The sequence below is a fragment of the Hippopotamus amphibius genome, chromosome 12, assembly GCF_030028045.1.
Source record: "Hippopotamus amphibius kiboko isolate mHipAmp2 chromosome 12, mHipAmp2.hap2, whole genome shotgun sequence".
In the NCBI taxonomy this organism is placed as follows: domain Eukaryota; kingdom Metazoa; phylum Chordata; class Mammalia; order Artiodactyla; family Hippopotamidae; genus Hippopotamus; species Hippopotamus amphibius.
In genome coordinates this window covers 90,642,443-90,657,570 of record NC_080197.1, presented here as the reverse complement: position 1 = coordinate 90,657,570, position 15,128 = coordinate 90,642,443, and the positions used below count along the sequence as shown (strand labels likewise).

At 41.2% G+C, this 15,128-nt stretch overlaps 1 protein-coding gene across 1 annotated transcript in view; it reads right to left on the bottom strand.

Moving 5' to 3' along the window:
• SLC38A1 (solute carrier family 38 member 1) overlaps positions 1-15,128 on the bottom strand; it is a 60,366-nt gene that overhangs the window by 9,275 nt on the left and 35,963 nt on the right. Inside the window, exons 6-11 of the mRNA XM_057701578.1 lie at positions 6,037-6,110; positions 4,483-4,575; positions 3,562-3,643; positions 2,496-2,578; positions 1,048-1,106; positions 795-926 (exon numbers count right to left, since the gene is read on the bottom strand). Coding sequence (XP_057557561.1) covers positions 795-926; positions 1,048-1,106; positions 2,496-2,578; positions 3,562-3,643; positions 4,483-4,575; positions 6,037-6,110 — 523 coding nt within the window. The remainder of the gene's footprint in view (positions 1-794; positions 927-1,047; positions 1,107-2,495; positions 2,579-3,561; positions 3,644-4,482; positions 4,576-6,036; positions 6,111-15,128) is intronic.

The following is a 15,128-nucleotide window of genomic DNA, read 5'->3' as shown; positions in this document are numbered from 1 at the left end:
AAATATGACATCTGAAAAGCAAATCACTTTCTGAAAAGAAAATTACTTCACTACTTTGGCTGTATCTTTATGAGTTAAAAGAGGGTGAGAGAGAGACTGATCTAAATAAGTTTTCTCAGATAAGGTTTTTGAAAACTCCCAAATTCAATACAGTAACTTCTCACACAAAAAGAAGTTGGCAGAGAAGGAGGGAAAAGTAACACTTCTCATGCTGTACTTTTGCCCAAGCACTGTACCAGGCAGATTCTAAAAAATGCTGTAAGATACAGAATGGAATCATCATTTTACAAATGGGTTGATAATTTGCCTGAGGATTCAAATCCAAGCCTGACTGGTTCCACAGTCCACCATTCCCCAATATGTCGTATGAACACTCCGTAGGTGCCAATCTGTGGTGGTGTCTGTATTTCAACTGTACAGGCTGGGGAGGTTTAAGGTATTCCTTTCTGTCACCACGAGATAAGAAGCAGTGGGCTAAGGATGTTATTAATCTGCTTTTAAAGATCTATAAGGACTAGCAGAGCTGAGACAATTATCCAGAAGGAGGTTTTCACAGAGAATACTTAAGGTTATTCTACACTAAATGGGGTAAAAGGGAGCATGAAATATAAAATTTGTATATTTCTCCAAGGTCCTTAAATGGATTGTGGCATTTGGAACCAGTGGTACCATGTTCTCTTGTGAACAAACAAATCAAAGACAGTTTAATTAAAACAAGTTTGAGAAATATAATACCTTTAGTAAAAACTCTCCTTTTATATTTAAAGGATAAATATACCTTATGTATACCTTACCTTTGAATTGAAGGTAACATATTTTGGTGTACACATGTCAGCATTTGTTGAATTAATACTTATTGTTGAATTAATGCTTGTTGAATTTGGCTCCGTAGCAGGGCAGGAAATTTGAAATTTCTTGTAGATAACCTGATATTAAAAAATAAAGGAGCAACAATCAGACTTTATTAAATAAAGCCAAATAATGCATAATGATTACATAGCATTGTGCTATGGCAAAACCAAGCCAACTACTGGAATCAGCACTTACCACAATTAGGAAAAAAACCATACAGCTCAAGGAAAATCCACTAGTATAGCCAAGATAGCCTAAAAAACGTTTAAAGAATTATTATTATTATTTCCATCCATCACCTCTTTCAATGCACTATTTCAAGCATAGTCTGGGGTTCCAGTAATATTCATACACTCTAATATGAATACTAGATTTACCATCTGACAGTGCTACCTTATTTGGCAAAAGTGCTGACTCTAAATTAAAACATTATAGTAGTATGTGTTTTGATTCCCGTTCTTTCTGACGCACTAGAGAATACAGATTCCCAGAATCCAGGGAAAAAGAGCCTCCCAAATTTGGCCATAGCTCTCTGTTGCTGTACTCAGATGGATTCCTCTGGCCAAATCCATTTACTCCTTGATCCATTCAATAGTTCTTGATTATGCGTGTATTGTGTGCCTGCTGAATACATGCAGAGGAGATGAAGGGATTTCTAGGGATAAACTGAGCAAGTGAGGGTCTCTACCTCGCTCCCCTTAGAATGCCTGGGAGATCCCTGAGCACCGCAACCACCGGAAAGGCAGAGTTAAATGGTCTCTGGGGGCTGTACTGTTCTCACCCCTGGGGTAGAAGAGTCCTTTTCCACTGGGAAGAGCTATTTGCATATATACAGGAAAGCCTAAACATAGACTCAGAAACCAGAAAATTAAGTAGCTTTAAAAAATCTACTTATAGGTCTTACAGAACAGCTACAGGGGCTTGGTATTTTTCATACAAATCAAACCAAAAAAACTATGGTTAGCCATCATTTTGGGAAGAACTTTAAACGTCAGCCTTGAATGAGCCCAGAATTAAAGAAAACGCATTTCAGAGGTTTTGGCCTGGATGGCAGACTGGTCACATCATTCCACACACGAAATTTCCATAACATCAGGGACCCTTGTCTCCAAATATAATAAGCACACACACAGAAATGTCAAAACCAAATGGATACAGCTTAGTGATTATCTACCACTTTTGACTTTTCACGTCTCTCTTTTCCTTCAATGAGGCAAATAATCGAGACCGGTTAGACTCTGATCATTTAAGAATGATTCATAATACTTAGAAGTAAAAATAAAAGCAACTTTCTGTCTTGGTATCAGATGTGAAATCCTGCTCATCTAAGTAATCAGAGTATGTAAGACCTTGTATGAGAATTCGATTTTCTGGACTTCGTGCTTTCGGACAGAGCACTGTCTGTTGCTGGCCCCAGGACCTCCCTTCTCCCCTCCGCAGATTAGTAGAGGGATTGCTTAGGAAGCGACATACCAACCAGTGTTTTTATCCCATATTACAGTTGTGCCTGATTAATACTTGTAATTTATCACTCACTTAATCTTTACCCTGCAAGTGAAAGCAGAGGGCAAAGCTGTTCGCTGCTATTAGGTTTTCTGATTCATCTGGGTGCTGTAGAGATTGTGACAAATGCAAAATCTTACCTAAGTTCTTCAAGAGACACAGAGGGAGAATTATGCCAAAGGTAACTACCACCACCAGAAGGCGGCCATCCACGTACCAGGGTCTGAAAGGCATTTAAGCAGTTAGGTCATATTTTCTTAGAAAGTGACTGTTTTTTTTCTCACATGTAAAATTTCACAATATTTAAATTTTTTTTACTGTTATTAATGTTTACCATGAATTTTTTTATCATTATTCAGGTTTTATTCAAACACTTTAACCCAACCACTAGTCATTTACTATCATTTCTCTCCCCACGTGAAGGAAGAGGAGCTGCTTCTCCCCCCTCCCCCTCCGGCTAAGCATGCCATTCCTCTGAATTATTTACATGATTTCAAAGCTGAATGCACACATTACATTCTGTCAGATTACAACCTGTCGTATCAATTATTTAAAGAGAAAGTTCCTTTTTGTTTTGCTTGGCTAATATCATCGAAAAACAAGTCACCACAGGTAGGCATTGCTTTCTCCTTACTCCCTTGCATTTGACCTTGAATCCTGACGAAAGAACACTAGGAACTCTGGCTTCTATGAGTCTCCCTTGAAAGAAAACAGAAGCACTAGGACTGACAAGAACCATTAAACAAGAGGTAGTCAGAACATAAGGGAAGTGCCAAATGCAGCTGCAACATTTTCCAAGGGGAGCTGCATTTTTCATGAAGTAGGCTCATGTCAATTCTGCCCCCCAAATGCTCTGTCCCTTCTTTAAGGAAGAGACGCAGGTCTTAATTTTGTATGTTCCACTTCTGTGTTAAAAATACTCCATATCTATTCTGTTTCACAGAAACTGGATGTGGATTTCAGGCTCTTGGGAAATTGCAGCGTCTAGAATTTACAGCATGACCAAAGAATCTACCTTCTAAATGTTCGGATTCAAATGGCTCCGCCTGCTTCCTTCACTTATATGCCCCCAGAAACAACCAACCAAGAAAAAGCAGCCTAGGGAAAACTTTGTTTCTGCAGTCTTCATAAAACAAAAACTTTGGTTAGCCCACATTTTAATTAAAGGCATTTTAGGTATCTCACAAACAACGGTCTATAACTTACGAAAATGTCTCTTCCTCTCCCATTAGAAACTTTATGGCAGAGGGTAGTTCGTTTTTCACTATGAAGAGGTAGCTCAGCATTGCTAGAGGAAATGAGAACATTTTTAGAAAGAAGACACTGAGGTTCACGTTGCAAATTACATAAAAGGTCACCAGCCTGTTCCTAGACTAACCTTCAATAAGACACAAAGCTGTAGACACTGTCTCAGTACCCTTGGTTGTAAGTGACTAGTATCTCTGCTTGACTTTCCCAGTGCCATTTTAGCAATGAGAATGATACTTCTTGAACTATGTTCAAACACGTGTGGCCACCCAACCACCAGGATCAGAAAAAAATAATAATGCTCACAAGTTTTTCTTTTCAAACTGCAAGCTTCTTTATTATTTTGAAACCCCACTGATAATTAAACTATATAATTGAAAATATATTAGCATATGAAATGTGCTTTAAAATTTTTCCTCAAGAATATAATCATTATTTCCTTGTTTATAAAGTGGTAATTTATCGCTGTCATGTGTGTTAAACCTTGTTTTAGTTCACAATGCTATAATAGATCTTTAAATGTATTACTGATGACTTTAAATACTTAGAAGTCACCTTTAACTTTTCGGAAGATTAATGATTTTTCTCCCTTTATAGACAATAGCTTATGGATAGAGAAAAGTGCACATTTTAAATCATTTTACCATTTGTATTCAGTTGCTGCTAACCTTTGGCAATGCAAAGCATGGCCTGATGTATGATATTTCTGAAAATGTATTATTAGCTGGTGAAGTATGCTAAATAATGCTAAATAATAATGAATAAGTGTTCCTGCTGCTTCACATTCTCTCCAGCGTTTGTTGATGTCAGTGTTCTGGATTTGGACCATCTTAATAGGTGCTCACAGCTTAAATGTATAGAAAAACACGATCTTTTTACCTCCAGTGTTCTGTAAGCAGGTAGCTCCAAAGATGACGAATTTCCCTGTGGTGCCAAAGACCTGTTCTCCCAGCTTTTCATAAACCATGCAGCCTGTTTAAAATCCACAGTTGAGAACAAAAGAAATGACAGAGTTCCTTACGCTAAAAATAGCCAACATTTCATCCTTCTATTGACTGTTCTTCAAGTTATTGTGTCTTTATCAAAAATCACACAAATAGTCTTCTTGGCTTTGCAAGGGTTAAGGCATTCTCATTACAAAACAACCTCCTGACATTTTTAAATGTCAGACATGACCACCATTTCTTCTTTTTCAGGTTGGCTACAAAAGCATTACAAGTAAATGATTAGGTCATAAGCCTTATTATTTTTTTTTTTTTACTACCTCAAAAGTCTCCCTACTTCTCTGGGGGGAAATTCCCACTCTGATCTTCTTCTCAGGTCTGGTGTGTACCATTAAAATAAAAATTTGATTAAAAAATAAAAGTCCTCACGGTTGGGAAGAAAAGTTCCTTTTGAATGAATTACCTGAACTGATTAGGCTAACAAGGAATTGTCTTAATAACATTCCAACAATGCCTCATGGCTCCCAAACTTAATAACAAGCTTAGAAACACGTAATAACTGTGATATCAGAATTCTGATCTTTAGTAAAATTTAGTTCAGAGATTTGCAACTCACAAAAGAGGGCAGCAGATAACTCTGTCAAGAGACTGATTTGGCCACAGCAAAATTCTAAAGTGTTCAGCTGGCTCATCTCAATAAATACTAAAATGTTAAACCATTTGTTTTAAAAAATGGGTTTATATTTCTTTGTAACAGTTCAGCTCACGTTTTTCAAAAGGTTCACAGAAAGCAATATGGGTCAGACTATAATTAAACTTTTGTTTATTCTCTCATAAGGCTGGTGTTTAAACTAGACAATGGTTAGATCCGCAGTTTATTACAAAATGTTCCAGTTAAACGGAGTCATTTATATACAGTAATAGTTGGCCAATGTCGTTTTAGCTAAGGTACAAGTCAAAGTATTACAAACATAATCCAGTGTCCCAGGAACAGAAAATAAACAGTTCAGGTATTACACTGTCCAGAGAACCTGAAGTCTTTTCATAGCACGCTCACTCCCACACTGCCTTGGGAGTCACACTTTCTCCTTGAAATATGCACAAAAGAGAATGAAAGCTCTCCTTACTTTTAAAACCTCGGAGTCTATAATATAAAAACATGGGATCCTTGGTCTGAATTTATAAATACTTAAGGAAAAAGTGAGGGCTTTAAAATGAGCTCATCTTAAACTAGAAAAGCAGGTGTAATTGAGGGTTCCCTTTAAATGGCAACGTTATTTGCTCACTACTCATGACAAGTTCATTTATATGTTGCTGTATCTGCTTCCTTAGGTAAATACCACTACAGGTCTTCCAGCCACGACAGGTCAAAGTACTGTTTTTCTTTCCTTAATCAAGTTGCTGAACAGGGAGCGTATCATTTGTTCACAATATCACCATGAAAACCAATCACCCTGGCTTTACAAAACTAGACGTGCTATCAGCTTACCTGTTTCCTTTGAACAGATCAACAGAAGGTTGATTGAATATATAGACAGCAGTGTCACTGAAGTCAGAAGGACCCTAAAGCGAAGGAAATAAGTCTTGTGATAACTGTGAAGAACACAGGCTCTGACCTTACATTGTAGAAAGGCCAAGGCTGATTTATATGTTATACGGTTAACACTATTCATGGATAAGATGCAAATACTGGAGCCTATTAGTCACACCCCCCTTAACATCCTCAATAAAAATGTTCTACCAAGTAAAGACCTGCTCATTAGGATGTAACTCCGAGAATTTGAACCCTTTACGTAATTCTAAGCTTAAATATAAATAGCTCTCTGGGATCACTTCAGTTGAGGTGACTTTAAAACAACATTAGGGAAGAAAGCTTTTGTGGTCTATGGTACACTTTCTGTGATGCCTGAGTGAGGAAGTGTGAAAAAGGGGTGTGGGGTGGGGTGGGGGCGGGGAGGGTGCGGGTGCTGAGGGAAAGGCTTGTGACCCACAGGTCAGTGACCACGTGACTTTGGGCACCTTCTCATGTCTCCCATCCCTAGATTCCTCATCTATAATATAAAGCCAGGTGGTGTCTAGTGTTCTTTCCATCTAATTACTCTATAGCTATTTTTGAATCTATACATTAGACCACTGAGATAATTCACTTTTTTTGCACCTGGTTCCTCTTAAAAGAATAAGCATCTCTTTTAACGGATGGGAAAAATTTTGACAGTCAAGAGTAACGAAATGACTTTGCTGCATGACAAGCTCGTGTTTTTGTTTTAGTACATCTGGCTCATTATCAAACCTTCCTCCAGAAAAAGCACAGTTAAAATGATGTGGGAGATGACACAGATTATTTCTGAATCATTTGGTTAAAACAGACATAAGAATTGCAAACAAAGCCTATTTGTTAAAGAGAACAAAATTCCAGTCCCCTAGATGAAACCACTCACTTCCTGATGTAGGGAAATATGTCCCGGGAACAATGCATTACTGCAATGGATTCCATGTTTGAGTAATTAAGGCAATTATTTTTCTAGCAAGTACTGTGGAGCGCTGCTTGGCACCTTGTACAATACTCTGCGCATGGGCTTCTTCCCAGCCCTTCCCCCACCCTGCACACCTGCTGAACCGCGGCTCAAAGGTCACCACCTCAGGTGCCTTCCCTTGCCCGAGGCAGAAAGACTGCTTCCTTTCTTGAGGCATTTTGTTTCTATGTTTCAACCATGGAGAGAGAAACAATGGGGGAGCACAGATAGTCAAGGGCAGAGCAGATGGACTGCCAGAGACTGGCCAGAAAAAGTAAAAGGGCCACAGGGCTCGGCAGAGGTAAAACCAACAGCGGGACAAAGAATAGAAAACCTAACACTTGGGGTGAAGGTCCAACTGACCAGCTAATAAAGGGAAATTCAGGTTAAGATATGCTTGTGAGGAAGTACATTCGCATATATATTGACTCAGATCCTTGAGTAAGAGGGTGAATAAGAGGGTAAGTCTCTTATTATCTAAATCTGGTTAAGGGACATGAAAAACTGAGAGCCGGCATTTCTTAAGCAATCCAGCAGCTTTGAGATATGTAATGGGACAGGATTTGATGTGCTGAGAGTAGGACACAGGACACACACTGTGGCATGATTTTTTTCTTTCATCTTACAAGATAATATTTGTGTTGAAGAAGCAAGCCTTGAGTTTCACGCAGAGTTCACTCATGTTGACACTGAACCCTACGTGGCACATTCTACATGTGCCTGTGACAGGCCACAGGGGATTTCTGTGTGGCACCGAGAGCCTGGGCTTCCCAACTGCGGACAGAATGGACGTGAGTTGAGGATTAGCCATGTGCTCTTCTGGAGTGACCCTCTCCTCTGGTGAATCGGCTCTAGTGGGACTGACGTGGGGAGGAGAGGGCATATTACCACTGGGCCCCAGGCTAAGGAGTAAAGACTATGACCTTCTGAAATATGTACCTTGTAGGAGGCATAATTACTAACATCTACCTAATGGTTAACCAAAGGCCCTCAGCCCGGGAGAACCAGGTCCTCAGTAGCAAAAGCAACATTCTAAGGAAACGTGTGTTCCCCCAGCTAGTAGCCCCAGGGTCACATGTTTTCCCAAGGAGCTGCCTCTTAGCCATTTTTAGGGGCTGGATTTCTTTGTAGGTGATGCTCAGCTGGCCTGTGGCCCTTGGCCAAAGGTAAAGGATGTCTTCATAAATGCGTATCACCTTTTTTTCTTTTCCAAGTGGGAGAAAAGTGTTGATCAGGGAAGATTTTAGCAGGGAGCTCAGCTATCTTCTGCCCCACACTGAACGACAGCAGAATGAGGTCCCTCCACAATGATGACAACAAGCCCCTTGCTCCCGTGTCTGAGAGACATCCTACTGCGCCCCCGACCGGATGACCCCTAGGAAGTCTGACAGCCAATCCCTGAAGACCCTTCTCTCCATCCCTCCCAACATACAGACCTTCCCTTCCAAGACTGAAAACTAATATAAAGCAAAACGCTTTTTCTATCAGGTCACTAAGAGGCAACTTCTGTATGTAAAATTATAAGACCGCTTTCGCCTATAACAGAATCTAGCATTAATGGGATTAAAATTTAGAAAAGTACCTCTCCCTATTTAGGTTCTTAGAAAGAAGCAATAAATTATCAAATTGGTTATCACAGATCCTAGAATAGTTTAAGAGGATCCAGTTGGAGCTGACATCTAAAGGAAGAGCAGGGGGAATGACTTGAGAGAATGTAACGATATATTTGAACACTTCTTCTGTTTTGAGCATGGCTGTACCCCTACTTGTCCAATTAGATATTTGTACATACAGGTTGGTTTCCTGGAGGAGAAACATAAGCTGATATTCCTGTGCTAAGAGGAAGAGAAGTGATTCATTTTTTCATTTCATCTGGATGTCATGTGAGCTTTCACACTGCTAACCACTGACCATTTCCTATGGCTGGGGCAAAAGCTGCTTACTGAAAAAGACATGTTTCAGTTGGAACCAAACATCAGCAACAGGCAAGTGAGTTGTCGAGGTATTGATAGTTCAGACTTATGTCCAGCCTTGAAGAGAAGGGTGCCTAGAACATACGACTGGACGCGGGTCCCGGGGAAGCAGTGGCGGGACAGTGAGTCTTGTGAAGAACGTGGTCAGGGATTTTGAGACCCCTCATGTGTCAGTGATACTTTCAAAAATGTGGTACACGGACATCCCAGTAGGTTTTGTGTCCCCTGAGAAGAAAGAGGCTGGTTAGGAAACAGAATTCTAGACTCCCAGACTGGGGAGAGACGTTCAGAGACTGCCCTGGCCAGCTTTCCAGCTGGGATGGGAAACCTCTATGCTCTATGCCAACACGGAGGCATCCAGGTCTGCAAAGTCTTCTGTCAGGGGACACATATGCAACCCATCCTGCTTCTGGAAAGTGCTGTGCACTGGAGCTGAGGCTGAGCTGAAACTACTGCTGCTATTTCTAAGCTGGGTCCTTATTTTACCCTCTGGACCTACTTGAATCTACTTGAAATCTAACCCCTCTTTCACCTAAAAGTCCATCTGATGGTGCTCATTTTAAGACGATGCTCTTTGACTTAAACATCTCCAGTACTTTCAGCTGTTCATCCTGTGATTGAGTGTTCAGGCTGTTTACAGCTCAGTCGTGGTTCAGTTTCTCAACCACCCTTTTTAACAGCTGCGTGTCAGGAAAACCATGATGCTCTCACATGAGTTTTGGTCCAAACAGTGCAACGCACAGTAAGATTATTAGAGTTGGACATCCTACTTCTTTTAAGGCAACCTATTTTGGTTTTCATTTTTATGAAAGCATGTCACACTTTTCATTCTTACTGAGTTTCTCGCAAGAACTGCTGTTGGGCCAATCTTCCTGGTTCCATCCTGTGCAGTTTTTTTTTAAGCCAAATATAAGGCTCTGAACTTATTTTCCTTACCTTTTATCTTTCCAGTCTTGTGATATTTTTTAAATTGTTGATCCTTTTTACTTATGTATTAACTACCTCATCCAGCTTCCTATCTTGAATTTGCCTTCATCCAAGTCACTGGTTCTGAATTTGAATGGAATAAGACCGTCTGGAAGGTGGCCCATCATCCAGCCAACTGCGCCAGCCAGACCCCTGAAGTCATCCCTAACTTCTCATCTACTCACTCATCCCTCATCTCGTAATTCATTGACAAGTGTCCTATCACTGCTGCCTCCAAAATATATCCCAAATCCATACGCTTCTTCTTCTTTTTTTTTTTTTCCATCTCCACAGCCACTGCTCTAATTCAAACCACTACCATCTTTAATTTCTGGGCAACTGTGATAACCTGCTTCCCTCTTCTTGGCCCTCGGATCCATCCTCCATCCAGCAGCCAGAGGAATCTTTTTGTTCTATTGCTTTATTATGTTTCTCCCCCACTAGACTGTAGGACAGGCCATGATGGTTTAATTCACAGTCACAGCCTGTCCTATTTGCCTATTTACTTACAATACCAAACACAGCACATAGCAGACTCTTAGCTAAGTATAAGTGAGCTTACAGAGATGAGCATCTCATTTGTAAGCCACGTGAGACTCTGCCAAATATCTTGCTAAAATCAAGGTACACGCTGCTTAAGCCAGTTTTGTGACCTACCAGTTCACTCTTATCTCAAAAGATGAAGTTAGTCTAGCATGACTATTTAGAAAAACCATATTTGCCCCCACGGAGCAGTATTTTCTGCAGTAATTGCACATAAATAAGTTATTTATTAAACTGCTCTAGAATAATGCTTGGGATCTACTTTTTACCACTTTTGAAAGCTGGGATGAAATTTGCCCATTTCCAGTCCTCTGGCAACACTCCACGATTTCTTAAATATTCCTAGATTTTTTTACTCTATTTGCTGTAAGAAAATTTTGCCTCACATCTTAAACAATGAACATCTAAACATCTATTTTAAAAACATTTATCTGTCATTATTTTGAATCATATTGATAGGACTATGATTCTTGGTCTTCTATACTTTACCCAAAGATTATATGGATAATGTTATAAAAAATTTCATTTTTTAAAGTATTTCATGCTAATGAAATGGAAAACCATGACAATAAATGGAACCAACACTTAAAGCGACTGAACTGTTCTATACCATGGTTGTGGTGGTGATTTCACAACTCTGTTTGGGTAAGCTCATCAAATCCTATCCTTTAAACTGAGGGATTTTATAAATTATACCTCAAAAAAAAAAAAAAAAAGGTAAAAAACCCAACCTCACAGCTCTTTAAGGGAGATGAGACTATCTTTTAACAGCCCAGCTATATAACAAGAAAACATATGACATCCTCCAACCAAGTGTCAGAGACCTTGAAAGAGGTGAAGATGAAGCAGCCGTCACCGCTGCAGAGCCAGAAATAGCTCAGATGGGGGTGTTCAAAGCTGCCACGCAGGTGAGGGCTTTCAACTCTTCCAGGACCCACTCCTCTCAAAAAAGAGAGAACCCTTACCAACCCTCCCAGCATGACTCTTCCTGTCCTCTCCCTTGCCTGAGTTTAAAGCAGCTATTCTCAAACCTCAATGTGTATACATGAATCTCCTTAGGATTTTGTTAAAATGAAGATTCTCATTCAGTAGGTGTGGGATGGGACCTGAGATTCTGTATTTCTCCCAAGCTCCCAGGTAGTGCTGCTGCTGGTCCATGGACCACACCTGGAGTAGCCAGGATGTAAAGCTGTGAGCTCTGGTCCCCGGGTACATCCATCTCAGTGTTTCTGTTTCTCACAACCTCTGAACCAGCGCCACCACATCACCTGCCACACCATCTGCAGGTATTTGGTGTGATTACCTGGGACGTGGACCCCACCGCCAACCAGGTGAGACTGCACTGAAGGTAAGCATTTACAGCTAAAGCATTACCATTCCTGTGGGACCCTGATCAGCTCTTGGCGTGAAAGCACATCCTGTCTGCTTCCTTTGATCGACTTCCTAAGGGTATCAGGGCAGGACATATATTTTTAAATTATTTTCAACTCCACACCCCTCCCCACACCGCCATGTCTTTCCTTCTAAAAGGGACCTGAGGCTCACCACACTATATAATCCTTTGTCTTCTAAACCTGGTTGAAAGTATAAAACTTTTTTTTAAAAATAATGTCCAGAGATGCTTATTTCTTACCAGATGATTGCATTCCAGGCTGCTGACATCAAGTAACAGTCTAATTACCAACTAATTTTGTACTTCTGAACTACAAATAAACAATACAACTCAACCGGTTTGCAAGGCAGAAATAGAGACACAGGTGTAGAGAACTAACATATGGACACCAAGTGGGGAAAGCGGGGGGGGGGGGGGGGGGGTTGATGTGGGATGAATTGGGAGACTGGGATTGCCATATATACATTACTAATAAGAAAAAAATATCAAATTGTACACTTTAAATACACGCAGTTTGTTGTATGTCAATTATATCTCAATAAAAGTTCTTAAAAAAAAACCCAATACAACTCAGCAAGGAGCAATGGGGTCAACATCTAACTGGGAGGGGCTGGGTTTTCCAAATAAATGGCCTTGGTTGACAGGATGCTGTGAGTGGAGCCCAAGGCGAGGCCTGAGATTGTTTGGGAGACCCTGACACCTGGTCGAGATAGGCTGAAACCCTGTGAATCCCTGGGCCAAGCCCTCCATTCCAAATCCGAAGGGCACAGCTGTTATCTTCCTTTTCGTGGTCAGTTTAGCCCCAACAAGGAGCTGAGCTGAGCCTTGCAAAGTGGATCTGGGGCCTACTTTTAGCTGACCTGTCCTCCACCTACAGTCCCAAGCTTAGGGCACAGCCCCTCCTGCAGGTTCTTAGGAAAAAGCTAGGCTTCTGGTAATCTCTTGTCTCTTTTTAGTTCTGCTTTGAGAAGAAAAGGGAACACAGGCACCCAAGGGTGGGCACAGGCACTGTGGCAGCGGACCCAGAGCCGGGCTGAGTCAGGCCTATGCTGGTGAGCGGTGCTCTTCTAAGAACACAGGGCCACTGCCGCCTCCTGGGAGAAGATCCGGGGCAAGAATTTATTAACAACTTTCCAAGCTAGTAGAGGCTGCTCATCTGAGAAGGCATAAACTGGGAGGTCAAGATCAAAGAAGAAAGAGCTAGAAGGGAGGGATGAGCAGCTCTTTCTTATCACATGGGAGGCGCTCCATCAAAGGAAGCAATTGCTACGTGAATCATTACTGTAGCTCCTCTTTCTTTTCTCACCAGAAAAGAGCACAAGCTTCCCTTGAATTCTGGAGATCCCCTGCCCAAGAACTGACTGACAAGCTGGTGTTTTTCTCTCAGAACAAGACAGGCCAAGTCATTTAGGAAAGGATGGTCTCAACAGCATCTCAACGCTGAGGCTTCACGTGGCCGCAACCCTCTCCCTGCTCCGCCTACTCGCACGTGTGTCTCTGGGCCCTCCGGCTCTGCGCCTGCGCTGGCACCTAAGGCAGAGCCAGAGCACCCATGCTCCGCCCCCTGGGCTTTCTTGAATTGAAAAGTATGCGAACATTCTAATGTTATTTTATCATGCAGGTATCTTTTGTTTCTATATTCTTTCATATCCCCAGTGCCTGGGAGAGTGGTGCATAAAATGTACCAATAAATATCTGATGAATAAATGAATTACTTGATTAAAAATATAAAACTTTTACCATCCTTAGGATTAGAATGGCGCACATAAAAACTCCCTCGCTGGAGGAAAAGTGGTCTGTCTTAGTCGTCCTACTTTCATCAACATCATCTCCCACCAAACCACAGCCCCCGACTCCCAAACTCATAGACACAGATGCTCATCGAGGCAGCATATTTGCAAGAAAATGTAAAACCCCAGGACAAGGGAATTAGACAAAAGGTAGGAAATATTCTATTTTCTGGCCAATCATCTTTCTCCAGTCCTTCCCTGTGGTGCGGGCCTCTCCCAAGCTCTCTTCTACCTCCTACCTTTCTCATTCACCTCCTGTCTCCAACTGACTCTCCCTGCTCTTCCATTCCACTCCCAACTCTTCCTATGAGAAATAGCTCTATGACGTGAATAAAGATGTAAAGCGCTGCTGAAGAAAATGCCAGCTGGGGATGAAAGAAGGGCTAGAGAGCTCACTGAGGATGGATGTGAAGTGTCATCCATCTGTGTGGTGAGAGAGCTCAGATTCAGGGCGTCTTCTGGGGAGTGTGAGAGAGCGCCAGTGGAGGAAGGGAATTTCAGGTGTGGGGAAGAGAGGGATTTCAGTGAAGGACCGTGACATCTAAGATGGACAGGGAAGGAAGCACAGAGGTTCTCGTGACATTTAAGGCCAGGCACAGTGGGAGTATCCAAGGGAGAGCCCCCGGAGGGAAGCAGACGAGGTTGAGGTCAGAAGCAGGGTGTCTGGAGGGTACGGGCATGTGGGTGGTGCAGCCCTGTTCCTGTGGGGTGCGTGTGGGAGAGGCGGACGTGGAGAGCAAAGGACTCACAGGGGAAGTCTGTTTAACAAGAACTTGGATGGAATATGGCACGCCTAAAAATTAGGAGAGAGGGACAAGCTGTTCTAAGCCTCTAATTCATGGGAAGATTTTAAATATTTTGACAAATTCAAAATTATCTTTTACATATAAATGCACTTCCTAGAGCTTTCATTTACTTCAATCAGAATTCAGTAAAATTAATAAAACACTTTATTGATCACCACTAATAATAAATTTAATGGTATTCACAATGTCAGGCCCACACTAAGCACTTTTTACAATAGTCTACTTATGAGGAGCACTATTACTACCTATTTTTACAGAAAAGGAACCTAATGTTCAGAGAGGTTGAGTATTTTGTCCAAGGTCACAAAGCCAGCATCAGAGCCCTCAAACCCTGGCAGTCTGACTCCAGAGTCCTTACCCACCATGCTCTACTGTCTGCCAAAGTGAAATGTCCATAGAAGAATGCCAGTGTAAAAAGCAAGACCCAAGTAGAAGACAAAAAACTTAGAGTCAAACATATCAAAATGTTAACCGAGCTTGTTTTAACAGTAAGACTTTGGGTGATTTCTTTCTACTTTATTTATTTTATGTATTTTCAAAATGGTCTTTAATGATTATCTTACTTTCAAAATAATATACTTAAAATGAAAAATATAA